The sequence below is a fragment of the Schistocerca cancellata genome, chromosome 11 (assembly GCF_023864275.1).
Source record: "Schistocerca cancellata isolate TAMUIC-IGC-003103 chromosome 11, iqSchCanc2.1, whole genome shotgun sequence".
NCBI lineage: Eukaryota > Metazoa > Arthropoda > Insecta > Orthoptera > Acrididae > Schistocerca > Schistocerca cancellata.
This window is the reverse complement of record NC_064636.1, coordinates 77,741,359-77,762,015: the sequence shown is the minus strand read 5'-3', so window position 1 is coordinate 77,762,015 and position 20,657 is coordinate 77,741,359. Positions and strand designations below refer to the sequence as shown.

At 46.8% G+C, this 20,657-nt stretch overlaps 1 protein-coding gene across 1 annotated transcript in view; it reads left to right on the top strand.

Annotated features, from left to right (window-relative positions):
* The window catches only part of LOC126108224 (pleckstrin homology domain-containing family G member 5), a 694,776-nt gene that overhangs the window by 508,526 nt on the left and 165,593 nt on the right, over positions 1 to 20,657 (top strand). The window contains exons 6-7 of the mRNA XM_049913456.1: positions 3,109 to 3,211; positions 10,374 to 10,528. Coding sequence (XP_049769413.1) covers positions 3,109 to 3,211; positions 10,374 to 10,528 — 258 coding nt within the window. The remainder of the gene's footprint in view (positions 1 to 3,108; positions 3,212 to 10,373; positions 10,529 to 20,657) is intronic.

Here is a 20,657-nt window from a genome sequence, read left to right as displayed (position 1 = left end):
TATTACCAGCTAAAATTTATTGCAGAACTCAATTAGTCTTCGTCCTCTTTTATTCCTATTACCAAGCCCATATTCTCCTGCAACCCTTTCTTCTACTTCTTCTCCTTCCCCTGCATTCCAATAGCCATGAATTTTGTGAACTGAATTACCTGTTCAATATGAAACGTCCCCTTAGAAAAATTATACATGACTGTGCTTAAACTGATGCACAGTATTTTTAGCGCAACGCAATCTGACTTTCAATAATCACTACAAAATAATGGCCCTGACTAACAATAACCTATACCTTTCAGGAATCACTTAGCTCACAAAAATGTTTGTTACTCGAACTACTGCAATACAGCGAGCGCCACTACTGCCAGCTAAATAAAAGATTCAAACTACTGAAGGCACTAACTACTGATAGGCACAGTTAGCAAATGAAAGATTTTAATAGAGAACAAACAATGTATTTACCTTAATAGTGTTCAAAGGTCATTATAGCAATTCATGACATCCAATAATACAAATTTACTCTTTCTGATGGACACACGTCCAGATCGTCCGCTCTCAAAACTCCGCCATTTCTCTCCCTACATCCACCACTGCTGGCGGCTCACCTCCAACTGCGCAACGCTACGCGCTGTTAACAGCCAACTTCCCAACACTACAATAGCGAGTATTACAACAATGCCAACCAGCCTCAGACTGCACACAGCACAGCCAGTGATTTTCATATAGAACGCTACGTGCCGTTACCAATATAAGAACCTAAACAGCCTACTTACAAATATCCTTATATACTTTGTCTCTTCAACTTCTGCTTGTGACATCGGCAAGTATACCAGTTGCCGGTGTTGGTTTGCTGTCAGTTCTGATTCGAAAAACCCTATTACTGAACTGTTCAGAGTAATTCAGGGTCTCTTCTACCTTCCTACTCTTAACGAATCCTACTCCCATTATACCATTTGCCGCTGCTATTGATATTACCCTACACTCATTTAATCAGAAATCCTTCTGGCCCTAACTATATCTAGATTTAGTCTTAGCAGTTCCCTTTTCAAATTTTTTAGCTTCCGTACCATATTCAAACTTCTGACATTCTATCCCCCGACTCGTTGTTCCGTCTTTTTCTCATGATCACCTCCTCCTTGGCAGCCCCATCCCACAGGAGGATCTGCAGCGAATTGACGCATGGTGCAGGGAATGGCAATTGAATCTCAATGTAGACAAGTGTAATGTGCTGCGAATACACAGAAAGATAGATCCTTTATCATTTAACTTCAATATAGCAGGTCAGCAACTGGAAGCAGTTAATACCATAAATTATCTGGGAGTACGCATTAGGAGTGATTTAAAATGGAATGATCATATAATGTTGATCGTCGGTAAAGCAGATGCCAGACTGAGATTCATTGGAAGAATGCTAAGGAAATGCAATCCGAAAACAAAGGAAGTAGGGTACAGTACGCTTCTTCGCCCACTGCTTGAATACTGCTCAGCAGTGTGGGATCCGTACCAGATAGGGTTGATACAAGACATAAGATCCAACGGAGAGCAGCGCGCTTCGTTACAGGATCATTTAGTAATCGCGAAAGCGTTACGGAGATGATAGATAAATTCCACTGGAAGACTCTGCAGGAGAGACGCTCAGTAGCTCGGTACGGGCTTTTGTCAAAGTTTCGAGAACATACCTTCACCGAAGAGTCAAGCAGTATATTGCTCCCTCCTACGTATATCTCGCGAAGAGACCATGAGGATAAAATCAGAGAGATTAGAGCCCACACAGAGGCATACCGACAACCCTTCTTTCCACGAACAATACGAGACTGGAATAGAAGGGAGAACCGATAGAGGTACTGAAGGTACCCTCCGCCACACACCGTCAGGTGGCTTGCGGAGTATGGATGTAGATAGATGTAGATCTGAATGAGGGATTAATCCAGAATCTTTTGCCAACGGTGAGATCATCATGACACTTTACAATTACAGATCACATGTGATACGGATACACATTATCCGTCTTTAATGTAGTGGTTTCCATTACCTTCTGCATCCTCATACCTTTTATCATTTCCAATTCTTCCGCCTTTAAGGGGCAGTTTCCCATCCCAAGCACAAGAGAGTGCCCTGGACTGCTCTTTGGCCTTCTTTGACACGGCTGTTGGCAGAATGAGCGTGATTTCTTTTGCCATAAATCTTCGACCTCCATTGCTGATGGTCTTTGTGCACAATTGAAGCCTTGGCTAGGTTCGAAATCAGTACCCAGGACATTTTGATTACTAGTCAACGACACTACTCCTAGACTGTGTGCAGGTATGCACGAAATTATAAAGGTAATTCATATTGTTTTAACAACATCTTGATTAATTACAAGAACATTTCATTTTCAGTCACTGGTGACATTTCAAAATTTACAGAAAAAAATAATCAGAGATAAATGGAAAAAAGTTAAGTAGCATGTTTGTATTATAGTGTTACAACCTATGTCAAAAGCACGAATGTATTGCCATTTTCTTATGAAAATGAACTAGAGTGTATCCAGATATGAGATCCTATGTAGAGCTTTACCTAAGAAGAACCCTCTGCAACTGGTAGAGGTGTCTGATAGGGACCTTCAGACACCGGCCAGCCTGGGTGTGGTTTTTAGGTGGTTTTCCACATCCCTTAGGTGAATACCAGCCCGGTCCCCTCGTCCGGCCTCAGTTACATGACTCGCAGACATCTGAACACTTTTGCACTATCCCATGGATTACACTAGATGTAGACAACTGGGGTACACTAATTCCATCCTGGGTGAGGGGGGGGGGGGCGGGGTTCGGGATGGAAGGAAGGGCATCCGGCCACCCCTTAACATTAACCATGCCGACCCAGCGAAACTGCGGGATAAACACACAAGCAAAAGAAGAATAAAATTATATCGTTTCTATGGATTCAGTGCACAACAGTCATTTTTACTGATTTTTTTTTCCGTACGCATTCTGTCAAAAGTGCAGATAGGGACCTTCAGACACCTTGTGTGTTTTCTCGTAATATGAGTAGCTTTGCCTCAGATGAGATAAGTGAAAATGGCACGAGGTTTACATGTATCGTCACTAATGTCGTTTCATGCCATATTTCCATCCTCAGGACACGAAGATGGAGGCGCTGGTGGAGCAGCTGAAGCAGTACTCGGAGAGTGGCATTCCCAGGCACGTCCGCGCAGACCCAGATGAGTACGAGACCCACCGTGGTGAGTTTCTGCCTCAGTCGCCTTCTACAGCCTGCATTTGTACCCTGCCAGAGGCTTAAGTAGGTTTGGATATGGAGACGTATCACGACAACACAATGTCTAACACCTTTAGCACCTGTTGATCAACACCACCACCACCTCCATCACCACAACTATTGCCAAATGATCACGATGGTCAATCACATTATCAATATGGTCATTTGCCTGACTACTTTCTTTATTTACGTGATCAGTAGAAAGGGATTTTCCGTGCAAATGAATACTGCATGCATTTTTGTATGTGTTGACCATTCGAGGAATAAATGCTTGTCTCGAAGAGTTTTTCGATATAATAGCATGAGAAACTTCCTGGCTGATTAAAACTGTGTGCTGGACCGAGACTCGAACTCGGGACCTATGCCTTTCGCGGGCAAGTGCAAGTTTCGCAGAACTTCTGTGAAGTTTGGAAGGTAGGAGACGAGCTACTGGCGTAAGTAAAATTGTGAGGACGGGTCGTGAGTCGTGCTTCAGTAGCTCAGATGATGGAGCACTTGCCCGCGAAAGGCAAAGGTCCCGAGTTCGAGTCTCGGTCTGCCACACAGTTTTAATCTGCCAGGAAGTTTCATATCAGCGCACACTCCGCTGCAGAGTGAAAATCTCATTCTGGTAATAGCATGAATTAGATATTTATTACGCTTATAATATCATCTTTGTACCCGCCAGGTTAGCCAAGAGTGCTAATGCGCTGCTTCCTGGACTCGGGTAGGCGCGCCGGCCCGTAACGACGAAGGCCGGTGAGCGGCCAGCCTGGGTATGGTTTTTAGGTGGTTTTCCACATCCCACTAGGTGTATACCGGGCTGGTCCCCGCATCCCCCCTCAGTTACATGACTCGCAGCCATCTGAACACGTTTGCACTCTTCCATGGATTAAACTAGATGCAGACAGCTGCGGTACACTAATTCCATCCCAGGGGAGCGGGGGGGGGGGGGGGGGTGTACGGGATGGAAGGAAGGGCATCTGGCCACCCGTTAATGCCAACTCAGCGAAACCATGGGATAAAGACACAAGCAAAAGAAGAAGTTTATATCATTTTTATGGATTCACTGCATGGCAGTAATTTTAACTGATTTTTTTTTCATTCGCATTGTGCCAGAAGTGCAGAATATGAGTAATTTTGCGAATTTTGCTAGTGAGCTCAACCGCCCTAGTTCGGCCTGGTAGCCATCAGTATAAGTCAGCATACTTCGTGCCTTCTCTCACTGCTGTCAATCCTTGCTATCTACTGTAAATATCTGCGAATTATTGTACGTGAGTGTCGCTGCACGAAAATATTTTGCCAGCACTGTAGGAATTACTTCCCTCTGCAGTGCTGCCCTGTCCTGTTCCGTACCCATTCACTGCAGTCGCCTCTGACGTAGCTCAATATGAAATTTACAGACTCTGTATCAATAATTTTTAAGCAGTTAATTAATTATTAAGCCGTTAATTAATTTAACCAATTGTGAGCAGAACGTGGGTTTGTGCAACTGTGTGTACAAGTAAAATACGGGCAAAAGCACGTCACTGAACCAGTTTCTTCCCGCTTTGGTATTACGAAGTCGGTCGACAATGCAACACTTCCCATGGTTTTTTTCAAAAAGACAGCATATTCGTCGTTGACTTTACAAATTATTTATTTAACTGTTGCAGTTTCGGCCTTTGTGTCATTCTCAAGTGGCACTACAAAAGAGTTCCATCCTGCACATGTGAGACTTTAAAATCCTCCGACATATTTGCAAGTCATCGTCAAAAGTAGACGTTTTTCTTTCCACATCGTACAGAGCTTCACACTCGCCTGACGTTACTGTATTTCTACAGTGAAAAGGCCTAATTTTTGACGATGGCATGTATACATCTCGGAGGGTTTTAAAGTCACGTGTGCTGAAACAAAATCTTTTGCAGTACCTCTTGAAAATGACCCAAATGTCGAAATTGTAGTATTGAGATAAATAATTTCTACAGTCAATGTCATTTAAAAAATTCTACATGACTGTGCACCCCAATCGTGAGAAGTTAATCATTTTCCATTGTCGCTAGCAAACGAAAGCGGCTGATATCTTACACTGAAGACCTAATGAATTCGGGTACTTCATACATTTGTCTCGGATTCTCAAGTTCAGTAATGGCTTCTAGAATTGTCCGGAATTTTTTCAACAATGCACTTAACCACTTCTTGTAAAATAGAAAGGGCACTTTCTGTGTACAAAAACGTACCGTCAGACAACGTATGAGCCGAAGTGAAAAATTTAGATAAATTGGTTATGTACTGTCTTAGCAGACAACGGAAATTAGGACTGAATTTTGATGTCCAATATTTATATTGTTTTGCTGCCTCATTGTGCGTTTGCGTGTGTGTGTGTTTAGTGGTATGATACTGCACGAATGCTTGCATATTTTACGACTTGATATTGCATGAAAATCCAGGTCCTAGTGATCACTATATGAATAACTACGCTGTCATGTTCGTTATTTATCATATGACGAGTGTCACGCACGAGACTGCAATCGTCATTTACGTGATCACGGTCGTTATTTACAAGGTCACGATCACAGTTTATTTTACCACGACGGCCATTTACTTGATCGTAAGCACTATTTGCGTCACTACGATCGTCAGTGTTTCCTCATAATCTGATTTACATAATCGGAATCGTCATTAACGTAATCAGTTTCGTCATTTACGTTATCACAATCGTCAATTACGTGATAACAGTCGTAATTTGCATGATCACAATCCTCAGTTACATGATCACAATCGTCAGTCGTCAGCTGACGTGTAGAAGATTAGTTATTTATGTGATGACACACGTCATTTACGTGATCGTGACCACCAGTTAAGCGATAAGAATCATCTACAATGTGCCACTGATATGATCATGACCATCTTACACATATCCACAGTATAATAGCTATGGTGGCTGTATATGAAATGTGTTTATATTAGATTATTTATGAGGTATACATTTGGTTCTACAGATTCCTGGTCAGAAGGTTCTCAATAATGTACTCGTACAATATGATATGTGTTAAAAATACACATAATACACATTAATGAAGAATTAGATAGCCTACGTTGCTTCCACAGATTTAAAGAGATGTGGACCTTATGAATGTGAAATAAGTAAAAAAAAATCAAAAACGTTTTAATTTGGGCTCTCTAATTGCCCTGTTTCCGTAAACGATGCTGTGGCTCAAGAAGGTGATCAAAAATATCATTAGGTAGTAAAATTATGAGTTGTTATTGGCAGAGATAAATATTTATGTTGGCTTGGAAGTTCTCTCAATGGGGTATTTTTTAAAAAAGGCTGCATGACTCACCAAAGGCAGGGTTGAGGAGGGGACAAGGCATGGCTTAGGAATGTTGGGATATTGGGGGTGGTTGGTTGGTTGGTTGGTTTTTGGGGAAGGAGACCAGACAGCGTGGTCATCGGTCTCATCGGATTAGGGAAGGATGGGGAAGGAAGTCGGCCGTACCCTTTCAGAAGAACCATCCCGGCATTTGCCTGGAGCGATTTAGGGAAATCACGGAAAACCTAAATCAGGATGGGCGGACGCGGGATTGAACCGTCGTCCTCCCGAATGCGAGTCCAGTGTCTAACCACTGCGCCACCCTGCTCGGTATATTGGGGGTGGGGAGGAGGGGGATGGTGTAGGGGAAAATAGGGGTGTAGGGGAGGAGTGTTCAAGGTCATAGTTTCACCCAGAATCAGCATTGCATTCCTACCATAATGAACGTTTGTTAATATCTTGGGCACAAAATTGGCCTGATCTGAACCTGATGGAACACACTCACAACACTATTAGGCAATCCAGAATGAGATTTTCACTCTGCAGCGGAGTGTGCGCTGATATGAAACTTCCTGGCAGATTAAAACTGTGTGCCCGACCGAGACTCGAACTCGGGACCTTTGCCTTTCGCGGGCAAGTGCTCTACCATCTGAGCTACCGAAGCACGACTCACGCCCGGTACTCACAGCTTTCACTATTAGGCAATGTTTCCACGGCTATAACCAACAGGTCCACAGTCTATGCCTGTTGCGTGACCTATTCATGATGTATATACGTAAACTGAAGTGACAAATGAAAATTTGTACCAAGGTTGGGATTCGAACCTGGGTCCCCCGCTCACTAAGCAAATGCTCTAACTACTACGCCATCCTGGCACAGAAATGCTACTCCAATACAGTTGGAGAATCTCTCCAGTGCTGTTCGTGTTTAGGTGGACTACCAAATGGTCTGAGGCGTGAATGGGAACTTGGAATGAGGAGGGGGCATGTTAGGTTAGTCCGCACAGTTGTGCAAAGCCACTGTATGTCAGCTACCTAGTGAGCAGGAGAACCGAGTTCGAATCCTGGCCTCTATACAAATTTTCATTCGTCGCTTCTCTCTGCATATACAGGGTGGTCCACTGATCATGACTGGGCCAAATATCTCACGCAATAAGCGTCAAACGAAAAAACTACAAAGAACGAAACTTGTCTAGCTTGAAGAGGGAAACCAGAAGGCGCTATGGTTGGCCCACTAGATAGCGCTGCCATAGGTCAAACGGATATCAAATGCGCTTTTTTAAGTAGGAACTTCCATTTTATGACTGTTCTAGTTGGAGCACATTTTTCGCTTTGTGACAGATGGCGCTGTAATTGTCACAAACATATGGCTCACGATTTTAGACGAAGATTTCGTAACAGGTAGGTTTTTTAAATTAAAATACAGAACGTAGGAACGTTTGAACATTTTATTTCGGTTGTTCCAATGTGACACATGTACTTTTGTGAAATTATCATTTCTGAGAACGCATGCTGCTAAGCGTGATTACCTGTAAATACCACATTAATGCAATAAATGCTCAAAATGCTGTCCGTCAACCTCAATGCATTTGGCAATACGTGTAACGACATTCTTCTCAACAGCGAGTAGTTCGCCTTCCGTAATGTTCGCACATGCATTGACAATGCGCTGCCGCATGTTGTCAGGCGTTGTCGGTGGATCACGATAGCAAATGTCCAGCTTTGCCCAAAGAAAGAAATCCGGGGACGTCAGATCCGGTGAACGTGCGGGCCACGGTATGGTGCTTCGACGACCAATCCACCTGTCATGAAATATGCTACTCAATACCGCTTCAACCGCACGCGAGCTATGTGCCAGACATCCATCATGTTGGAAGTACATCGCCATTCTGTCATGCAATATAGCATCTTGTAGTAACATCGGTAGGACATTACGTAGGAAATCAGCATACATTGCACCATTTAGTTTGCTATCGATAAAAGGGGGGCCAATTACCCTTCCTCCCATAATGCCGCACCATACATTAACCCGCCAAGGTCACTGATGATCCACTTGTCGCAACCATCGTGGATTTTCCGTTGCCCAATAGTGCATATTATGCCGGTTTACGTTACCGCTGTTGGTGAATGGCGCTTCGTCGCTAAATAGAACGGGTGCAAAAAATCTGTCATCGTCCCTTAATTTCTCTTGTGCCCAGTGGCAGAAGTGTACACGACATTCAAAGTCGTCGCCATGCAATTCCTGGTGCATAGAAATGTGGTGCGACTGCAATCGATGTTGTGTAGCATTCTCAACACAGACGTTTTTCAGTTTCCCGATTCTCGCGCAGCTTATGTGCTGCTGATGTGAGGATTAGCCGCGACAGTAGCTGAAAGACCTACTTGGGCATCATCATTTGTTGCAGGTCGTGGTTGACGTTTCACATGTGGCTGAACACTTCCTATTTCCTTAAATAACGTAACTATCCGGCGAACGGTCCGGACACTTGGATGATGTCGTCCAGGATACCGAGCAGCATACATAGCACACGCCCTTTTCCGCAATTGGTAAATGGTCCATTTTAACACGGGTAATGTATCACGAAGCAAATACCGTCCGCACTGGCGGAAAGTCACGTGATACCACGTACATATTCATTTGTGGCTATTACAGCGGCATCTGTCACAAAGCGAAAAAAGTGATCCAACTAAAACATTCATATTTCCTTACGTACTACACGAATATGTAATGAAAAATGGAGGTTCATATTTTATAAAAACGCAGTTATCAGTTTGACCTATGGCAGCGCCATCTAGCGGGCCAACCATACCACCATCTGGTTTCCCCCTTCAAGCTAGACAAGATTCGTTCTTTGTAGTTTTTTCGTTTCACAGTTATTTCGTGAGATATTTGGCCCGGTCACGATCAGTGGACCACCCTGTATATACAGGATGATCAAAAAGTCAGCATAAATTTGAAAACTGAATAAATCACGGAATAATGTAAATAGAGATGTACAAATTGACACAGATGCTTAGAATGACATTGGATTTTATTAGAACCAAAGAAATACAAACGTTCAAATAATGTCCGACAGATGGCGCTTCATCTAATCAGAATAGGAATAATTAGCATAACAAATTAAGACAAAGCAAAGATGATGTTCTTTACAGGAAATGCTCAATATGTCCACCATCATTCCTCAACAACCGGTGTAGTCGAGGAATAATGTTGTGAACAGCACTGTAAAGCATGTCCGGAGTTATGGTGAGGCATTGGCGTCGGATGTTGTCTTTCAGCATCCATAGAGATGTCGATCGATCACGATACACTTGCGACTTCAGGTAACCCCAAAACCAATAATCGCACGGACTGAGGTCTGGGGACCTGGGAGGCCAAGCATGACGAAAGTGGCGGCTGAGCACACGATCATCAGCAAACAACGCACGCAAGAGATCTTTCACGCGTCTAGCAATATGGGGTGGTTCTAATAAAACCCCATGTCATTCCAAGCATCTGTGTCAAGTTTTACCTCTCTATCTACATTATTCCGTGGTTTATTAAGTTTTCAAATTTGTACTGACTTTTTGATCACCTGGTATCACAGATATTTGAGACTTGAAAAGGTCTCTGGAACCATATAGTTGCTATTCACTAGATGACTGGTATCACATACTTTGGGATCAATGCGAAGGTCTTCCTAAATTCTGGCCACGTAGGATTTGCACCCCACAGGTGGACCATCACACTCTAAAGCAGGTAGCCAAATGTGCTGCACTTACGAGCGGCTCATCAGTGTAGTTCATCATTTTCAAATGGCCCTATGCTGCAGCCTGGCAGTTGCTCCGCCTGATTGCCGTGTGTGGTGTTTCGCAGAGGAGCTGGAGCAGATGGGCAAAGGCGACTGGCGGGAGCTGCTGTGCGGGGGCGGCGCCGAGCTGACGGAGCGCCGGCGCCAACAGCAGGCGGCGCTCTGGGAGCTGCTGGCCACCGAGGCCGCCTACGTCCAGGTCGTCCACGTCGTCACCAGGGTGAGTCATGCAGCCAGCCGGACCACCCAACCTCTTCCACATGCGCTGGGGGCCTCGTCAGGTGATGCAGTAGGGTCTGCTGGGCACTTCAACAAGTGAAGCCACCCTGGCACAGTTCCTTTTCAAGGAACCATATACACTATGTGATCAAAAGTATCCACTACTGGCCACCGAGGCTACCTACGTCCAGGTCATTCACATTGTCACCAGGGTGAGTCTGTCAGCCGGCCGACTCAGCCTCTTCCACAGTCGCTAACGGCCTCATCCGGTGATGCAGTAGGGTCTGCTGGGCACTTCAACAAGTGAAGCCACCCTTGTGCAGTTCCATTTCAAGGAACCATACACACTATGTGATCAAAAGTATCCACTACTGGCCACCGAGGCTACCTACGTCCAGGTCATTCACATTGTCACCAGGGTGAGTCTGTCAGCCGGCCGACTCAGCCTCTTCCACAGTCGCTAACGGCCTCATCCGGTGATGCAGTAGGGTCTGCTGGGCACTTCAACAAGTGAAGCCACCCTTGTGCAGTTCCATTTCAAGGAACCATACACACTATGTGATCAAAAGTATCCACTACTGGCCACCGAGGCTACCTACGTCCAGGTCATTCACATTGTCACCAGGGTGAGTCTGTCAGCCGGCCGACTCAGCCTCTTCCACAGTCGCTAACGGCCTCATCCGGTGATGCAGTAGGGTCTGCTGGGCACTTCAACAAGTGAAGCCACCCTTGTGCAGTTCCATTTCAAGGAACCATACACACTATGTGATCAAAAGTATCCACTACTGGCCACCGAGGCTACCTGCGTCCAGGTCATTCACATTGTCACCAGGGTGAGTCTGGCAGCCGGCCGACTCAGCCTCTTCCACAGTCGCTAGCGGCCTCGTCAGGTGATGCAGCAGGGTCTGCTGGGCACGTCATCAAGTGATGCCACTCTGGCACAGTGCCTTTTCAAGGACCCATATACACTATGTGATCAAAAGTATCCACTACTGGCCACCGAGGCTACCTACGTCCAGGTCATTCACATTGTCACCAGGGTGAGTCTGTCAGCCGGCCGACTCAGCCTCTTCCACAGTCGCTAACGGCCTCATCCGGTGATGCAGTAGGGTCTGCTGGGCACTTCAACAAGTGAAGCCACCCTTGTGCAGTTCCATTTCAAGGAACCATACACACTATGTGATCAAAAGTATCCACTACTGGCCACCGAGGCTACCTGCGTCCAGGTCATTCACATTGTCACCAGGGTGAGTCTGGCAGCCGGCCGACTCAGCCTCTTCCACAGTCGCTAGCGGCCTCGTCAGGTGATGCAGCAGGGTCTGCTGGGCACGTCATCAAGTGATGCCACTCTGGCACAGTGCCTTTTCAAGGACCCATATACACTATGTGATCAAAAGTATCCACTACTGGCCACCGAGGCTACCTACGTCCAGGTCATTCACATTGTCACCAGGGTGAGTCTGTCAGCCGGCCGACTCAGCCTCTTCCACAGTCGCTAACGGCCTCATCCGGTGACGCAGTAGGGTCTGCTGGGCACTTCAACAAGTGAAGCCACCCTTGTGCAGTTCCATTTCAAGGAACCATACACACTATGTGATCAAAAGTATCCACTACTGGCCACCGAGGCTACCTGCGTCCAGGTCATTCACATTGTCACCAGGGTGAGTCTGGCAGCCGGCCGACTCAGCCTCTTCCACAGTCGCTAGCGGCCTCGTCAGGTGATGCAGCAGGGTCTGCTGGGCACGTCATCAAGTGATGCCACTCTGGCACAGTGCCTTTTCAAGGACCCATATACACTATGTGATCAAAAGTATCCACTACTGGCCACCGAGGCTACCTACGTCCAGGTCATTCACATTGTCACCAGGGTGAGTCTGTCAGCCGGCCGACTCAGCCTCTTCCACAGTCGCTAACGGCCTCATCCGGTGATGCAGTAGGGTCTGCTGGGCACTTCAACAAGTGAAGCCACCCTTGTGCAGTTCCATTTCAAGGAACCATACACACTATGTGATCAAAAGTATCCACTACTGGCCACCGAGGCTACCTGCGTCCAGGTCATTCACATTGTCACCAGGGTGAGTCTGTCAGCCGGCCGACTCAGCCTCTTCCACAGTCGCTAGCGGCCTCATCCGGTGATGCAGTAGGGTCTGCTGGGCACTTCAACAAGTGAAGCCACCCTTGTGCAGTTCCATTTCAAGGAACCATACACACTATGTGATCAAAAGTATCCACTACTGGCCACCGAGGCTACCTGCGTCCAGGTCATTCACATTGTCACCAGGGTGAGTCTGTCAGCCGGCCGACTCAGCCTCTTCCACAGTCGCTAACGGCCTCATCTGGTGATGCAGTAGGGTCTGCTGGACACTTCAACTGATGCCACCCTGGCACAGTTCCTTTTCAAGGACCCATATACACTATGTGATCAAAAGTATCCACTGCTGTACACCGAGGCTGCGTACATACACTTCATCACCAGGGTGAATGTGGCAGCTGGCCGACCCAGCATGTGCCACAGTCGCTGATGGCCTCGTCAGGTAATGCAGTAGGGTCTGCTGGGCACTTCAACGAGTGAAGCCACCCTGGTGCAGCTCCATTTGAAGGAACCATAAACACTATGTGATCAAAAGTATCCACAGCTGTCCACTGAGGTTGCCTACATGCACTTCATCACCAGGGTGAGTGTGGCAGCTGGCCGACCCAGCATGTGCCACAGTCGCTGATGGCCTCGTCAGATGATTCGGTAGGTCTGCTGGGCACTTCATCGAGTGGAGCTACCATGGCATAGTTCCTTTTCAGGGAACGATATACAATATGTCAGGGCTTCACAACATATGTGCTCGCGGAGAAAGCTGTGAGCAGCAAGGCGCGAGCATGGAGCAGCGCGAACACGCTACCCCCACTACCGGACCAGAGCGGAGAGTGGGGAGAGTCACGTGAGGCACACAACAGCTGCCGCCAGTCAATGTAAATCCGCGGCCACCCGCAGGTATATCACTCACGAATTATTACTGCGACAAATGAAACAAATAAAGGAGAATGTACACGTGCCACATAATTTTATTAGCTTAGTGTATGCCTCTACCATCTGTAGACACTGAAACTAAAGAATTCCACGACAATCCTATATTTTCAACACTTTCTTCAACACTACTTAAAATATCACCTCCGATTGTAGTGTTCTTCATGGCTACTACATCGAGCAGCTCCTCCCTCCCTGAAGATCTCTATTAACACCTCTAATAAATATGGAAAGCTGCGCTGTTCCAGTGATATCAACACTTTCGTCCAGAGCTAGAGAATACGCTATAAAATCTTTACAGATATTTGCAAGCTGGCTCTGGACGTCGTCTGCCATGTCCTGTATGCGACGCATAATGGTCATGTCAGATAATGGCACAATCCGAAACTGTTCAACTTGAAATGGACACACATGTTCCGCTGCAACTACCAAACATTCTTTTATTAAATCTCCATCAGTGAAGGGGCGCAGGGATTTTGCTAAAAGCAAAGCAATTTTGTAACTCACTCTGAGAGCTGCCTCAGTTGATTTTTCTTCGTCGTCCAGATCTTCTCCGGATAGCTTCCTTTTAAGTTTAATAACTTCCTGTGCACAATATGGTCCATCACATTTTCTACGTCCGTTGTTTTTCGCGTGGTACGACATATAATGTCGCTGCAAATTAAATTTCCTAAAAGAATTCAGCGTTTTGTGACATACTAAACATTTTGCAACACCATCTTTTTCTGTAAACAGATAAAATTCCTCCCAATGGGGGTTGAACTGCGAAAGCATGGTTTGGGGTTACACAACGGCGACTTGACATGATACTTAACCAGCGAAGTGACTGTTATCTGAGCTGATCGTAGTACTTTAAACGTTACACAGTCGGCGCGAATTCAATAGGCACGCTGCGGCCCTATTGAAGCGTGCGCGCGCATTTCCCCTCCCTCCCCTCCCTCCCTACTCCGCGACCTTGCACCTGCTCGCGAGCACGTGCCTGAGCAGACGCGAGTACTCGCGCTCAAAACCGGCCACTTGTTAAGCCCTGCAATATGTGATCAAAAGTATCCACTGCTGGCCACCGAGGCCGCCTACGTCCGGGTCATTCACATTGTCACCAGGGTGAGTCTGGCAGATGGCCGACCCAGCTTCTTCCACAGTCGCTAACGGCCTCATCGGGTGATGCAGTAGGGTCTGCTGGGCACTTCATCAAGTGATGCCACCCTGGCACAATTCCTTTTCTGGGCACCATATACACTATGTGATCATAAGTATCCACTGCTGTACACCGAGGCTGCCTACATACACTTCATCACCAGGGTGAGTGTGGCAGCCAGCCGACCCAGCTTCTGCCACAGTAGCTGGCGGCCTCGTCAGCTGATGCAGTAGGGTCTGATGGGCACTTCAAGTGATGCCACCCTGGCACAGTTCCTTTTCAAGGAACCATACACACTATGTGATCAAAAGTATCCACTACTGGCCACCGAGGCTACCTACGTCCAAGTCATCAACATTGTCACCAGGGTGAGTCTGGCAGCCGGCCGACTCAGCCTCTTCGACAGTTGCTAACGGCCTCATCCAGTGATGCAGTAGGGTCTGCTGGGCACTTCAACTGATGCCACCCTGGCACAGTTCCTTTTCAAGGACCCATGTACACTATGTGATCAAAAGTATCCACTACTGGCCACCGAGGCTACCTACGTCCAGGTCATTCACATTGTCACCAGGGTGGGTCTGGCAACCAGCCGACTCAGCTTGTTCCACAGTCGCTAACGGCCTCATCCGGTGATGCAGTAGGGTCTGCTGGGCACTTCAAGTAATGCCACCCTGGCACAGTTCTTGTTCAAGGACCCATGTACACTATGTGATCAAAAGTATCCACTGCTGTACACCGAGGCTGCATACATACACATCATCACCAGGGTGAATGTGGCAGCCAGCCGACGCAGCTTCTGCCGCAGTCGCTGACGGCCTCATCCGGTGATGCAGTACGGTCTGCTGGGCACTTCAACAAGTGAAGCCACCCTGGTACAGTTCCATTTCAAGGACCCATGTACACTATGTGATCAAAAGTATCCACTGCTGGCCACCGAGGCTGCCTACGTCCAGGTCATACACATCATCACCAGGGGGAGTCTGGCAGCCGGCCAACTCAGCTTCTTCCACAGTTGCTAACGGCCTCATCGGGTGATGCAGTAGGGTCTGCTGGGCACTTCAAGTGATGCCACCCTGCAACAGTTCCTTTTCAAGGAACCATATACACTACGTGATCAAAAGTATCCGGACACCCATAAAAAACATACGTTTTTTATATCACATCCATTGTGCTGCCACCTGCTGCCAGGTACTCCATATCAGCGACCTCAGTAGTCATTAGACATCGTGAGAGAGCAGAATGGGGCGTTCTGCGGAGCTCAATAGACTTCGAACGTGGTCAGGTGACTGGGTGTCACTTGTGTCATACGCGAAAGTTCCGCACTCCTAAACATCTCTAGGTCCACTGTTTCCGATGTGATAGTGAAGTGGAAACGTGAAGAGACACGTACAGCACAAACGTGTACAGTCCGACATCGTCTGTTAACTGACAGAGACTGCCGACAGTTGGAGAAGGTCGTAATGTGTAATAGGCAGACATCTATTCAGACCGTCACACAGGAATCCCAAACTGCATCAGGATCCACTGCAAATACTATGACAGTTAGGCGGGAGGTGAGAAAACTTGGAGAACATGGGCGAGCGACTGGTCATGACCCACACATCACGCCGGTAAATGCCAAACGACGCCTCGCTTGGTGTAAGGAGCGTAAACATTGGGCGATTGAACAGTGGAGTGTGTGGAGTGGCCAATCACGGTACACAATGTGGCGATCCGATGGGGGTATGGCGAATGCCCGGTGAACGTCATCTGCCAGCGTGTGTAGTTCCAACAGTAAAATTCGGAGGCGGTGGTGTTATGGTGTGTTCGTATTTTTCCTAGAGGGCTCTTGCACCCCTTTTTGTTTCGCGTGCTGCTATCACAGCACAGCCCTACATTGATATTTTAAGCACTTTCTTCCTTCCCACTGTTGTGCAATTCGGGGATGGCGATTGTATCTTTCAACACGATCGAGCACCAGTTCATAATGCACGGCCTGTGGCGGAGTGTTACACGACAATAACATCCCTGTAATGGACTGTGGCCTGCACAGAGTCCTGACCTGAATACTACGGAACACCTCTGGAATGTTTTGGAACGCCGACTTTGTGCTAGGCCTCACCGACCGACATCGATACCTCTCTTTATTGGAGCACTCTGTGAATAATGGGCTGCCATTCTCCAAAAAACCTTCCAGCACCTGACTGAACGTAAGCCTGCGACAGTGGAACCTGTCGTCAAGGCTAATGCAGGGCCAACACCGTATTGAATTCCAGCATTACCGATGGAGGGCGCCACGAACTTGTAAATCATTTTCAGCCAGGTGTCCGGATAGCTTTGATCACCACAAGAAAGCAAAGAAAATGAAGAAAATGAACCCTTGAGCTACAACTGTCAGAATCGCTTTTTGGCATCAACTACATTCGGAATAGACTATTCTTTCATTGCCTTCATTAACGAGAAAAATTTGGAAGTTATTGCAGTTTATGAGTGATATCAAAATTCGATTAAAGAAAAACAAAAGAACTGGTGCAGTTCTCGAGAGTGAAGCAGCGAACGCTAAGCTAGTTGGGCTATATTTGTGGTGTGTGGAGCCCAGATATCAGTCGTCGTAAGCTGTTCGATGTAACTCTCATAAATCCTCTTGAAAATCGACTTCGAAGTTTTCCGAACGCCTTTAATATCTTAAAGTAAGAACGATTTTTTTTTCTCGAGAAACAGCGTGGCGCTGTGTTATAATGCTCGCCTGGCACCTGGGGGCCGTGGGTTCGAGTCCCGGTCTATGCAAATCTTTAAAGGAAGGTACTTGTTCCAACAAGGGAAGCTCCTCATCGCTTCCCGCTCAGATTTAAAGTGGCCAGTGGGTAGCCCGTCAAAAAATGATCAAACGTGTAAACAGGAAGAAGGTGTATCGAATCGTAGAGAAAGAAGCACAGTAGAAATAGTGAAGGGTCCAAGCTCGAAATATGCAGGAGCATATTTCAGTAGCAAGGCCGTCGTGGTCATGTGTTTACGGTATTGGACTTGGAAGGGGGAGGTCTGTGTACAAATCTCACACGTTCACCTGTTTTTTTTTTCACTAAATTATGAACTCTCCGTCCGGTTATTGACGTGTATGTTTGCGGTATTCATATTTGTGAATGTGTCGTGGTGTAACATCCGTTTGCAACAGTGAGATGTAAGAAAGTGACCTATTTGTTGAACCCAGATGTCACATGACTCTTGCGTTCCGGTTTGGAATTTTGACTTTGGAATTCCTGTGATGTCACATAGGTTCGGTTCGGTTGTTGGGGGGAGGAGACCAGACAGCGTGGTCATCGGTCTCATCCGATTAGGGAAGTCGGCCGTGCCCTTTCAAAGGAACCATCCCGGAATTTGCCTGGAGCGATTTAGGGAAATCACGGAAAACCTAAATCAGGATGGCCGGACGCGGGATTGAACCGTCGTCCTCCCGAATGCGAGTCCAGTGATGTCACATAGTTCACACCCGTTTATTATTTGTTTTCATTTGTGTGGAAGGTAGAAGCTGCATCTCGCCTGCTCTCGCTCTTCATGACGTTCACTTGCGATAGTAATATATTCTTACCGTATGACTCACAGTCTATAAGCGATGTATAGTATGACACTACCCAAGATTACAGGAGGAGAACAAACACGTCAACGACCGGACGGAAAGTTTATAATTTTGTGGAAAAAAAGGAGCACGAGCGAAATTCAAACACGGCTCTCCAGCTTGGCAGTCCAACACAGTGACCACATAACCATGACGCCGTGGCTACACAACTCCACTCAGGCTCATAAATTAAGGATAATCCTCATACATGGTGAAACAACGCTCTGGTGGCCGGTTTGCGGGTTTAAATCACCTCGGGGGATGACCATGCGGTGCATTTGACACGCGGAGGTGTGTTGGTGCATTTCAGAGTACGGTGCAGCAAGTAAGTTCAAAATGGTTCAAATGGCTCTAAGCACTGTGGGACTTAACATCTGAGGTCATCAGTCCCCTAGACGTAGACGTAGACATAGACGTAGAACTACTTAAACCTAACTAACCTAAGGACATCACACACATCCATGCATGAGGTGGGATCCGAACCTGCGACTATAGCAGCAGCAGCGCCTAGAACCGCTCGGCCACACTGGCCGGCAGCAAGTAAGTGTGCAGACGTTTTCAGGCGTGTGTGCTGAAAATGGCTCAAAGAATAAATATTGGTGATGTTATGAGGGGTAGCATACTAGAGCGACTGGAGGCCGGTCAAACACAGCAGTGTGCCACAAAGTGTGATCTCAAGACTATGGCAATGATTCCAGCAGACAGGAAACGTGTCCAGGCGCTACAGTACGGGACGTCCACAGTGTACAACACCACAAGAAGACCGATATCTCACCATCATGCCCACAGACGGCCACGGAGTACTGCAGGTAGCCTAGCTCGGAACCTTACCCCACTGGAACAGTTGTCTCCAGACACACAGTCTGCAGACGACTGAACAGACACGGTTTATTCGCCTGGAGACCTGCAAGATGCATTCCACTGACCCCTGGTCACAGGAGAGCCCGTAAAGCCTGGTGTCAACAACACAGTACATGGTTATCGGAACAGTGGTCCCAGGTTGTGTTCACGGTCAGGTGTAGTCTGAACAGTGATTCTCGCCGAGTTTTCATCTGGCGTGAACCAGGAACCAGACACCAACTTGTACTGTCCTTGAAAGGGACCTGTATGGAGGTCGTGGTTTGATGGTGTGGGGTGGGATTACGATTGGTGCACGTACACCCCTGCATGTCTTTGACAGAGGAACTGTAACAGGTCAGGTGTATTGGGACGTCATTTTGCACCAGTATGTCCGCCTTTTCAGGGGTGCAGTGGGTCCCACCTTCCTCCTGATGGATGATAACGCACGGCCCCACCGAGCTGCCATCGTGGAGGAGTACCTTGAACAGAAGATATCAGGCGAATGGAGTGGCCTGCCTGTTCTCCAGACCTAAACCCCATCGAGCACGTCTGGGATGCTCTCGGTCGACGTATCGCTGCACGTCTTCAAACTCCTGCGACACTTCAGGAGCTCCGACAGGCACTGGTGCAAGAATGGGAGGCTATACCCCAGCAGCTGCTCGACCACCTGATCCACAGTATGCCAACCCGTTGTGCGGCCTGTGTACGTGTGCACGGTGATCATATCCCGTACTGATGTCGGGGTGCATGCGCAGCAGACAGTGGAGTTGTGTAGCACATGTGTTTCGGGACGGTTTTGTCAAATTATCACCAACACCGTGGACTTGCAGATCTGTGTTGTGTGTGTTCCCTATGTGCCCGAGTTTCGTGTAGTGCCAAGTTGTGTGGCACCACATTCTGCAATTATCCTTAATTTATGAGCATGAGTGTACGTTCGATGTTGCACATCTTGAAATTGGACCGTAAACTGTATCTATTTTGCCTCTTTTCTCACAGCTCAGTACACCTTCTTCCTGTTTTCATGCTTGACCTGTATTCAGTTTTTGACGGGCTATTCACAGAGCCATCTTACCACTAAATCTGAGGGACGTGCGACCAATAGTTTACCTTGTACGAGCATTCCTGCGATGCGTAAAATGCACAGAGATGACAAAAATCGGTAACATTCGAGGCTGGTAACGCAGGATCGCTGTTCGAGTTTCTCTTCAGTCATTATTTCCTTCGTTCTTTTTTCCTTTCAGTTAGAATACATATGCCATTTAAAAATAAAATTGATCCAATACATCCTAATTAACACATATATAATTGTCATTATTATTGAAACTCCGCGTCTTCTTGTTTCTAATTACATATCGCAGACAAAAATCGTTTTTCCATTCCTAATTACCGAACATTTATGATTGTTAAAATTTAAAAAAAAATACAAGTTAATTTATATCTTCTTTATATATTTTATGCTTTACGTGAACGTCTGTTAAAACGTTTACTACAGACTACCATGTGTGAGGCGATCATTTTATCACACAGCCACAAAGGCCGAC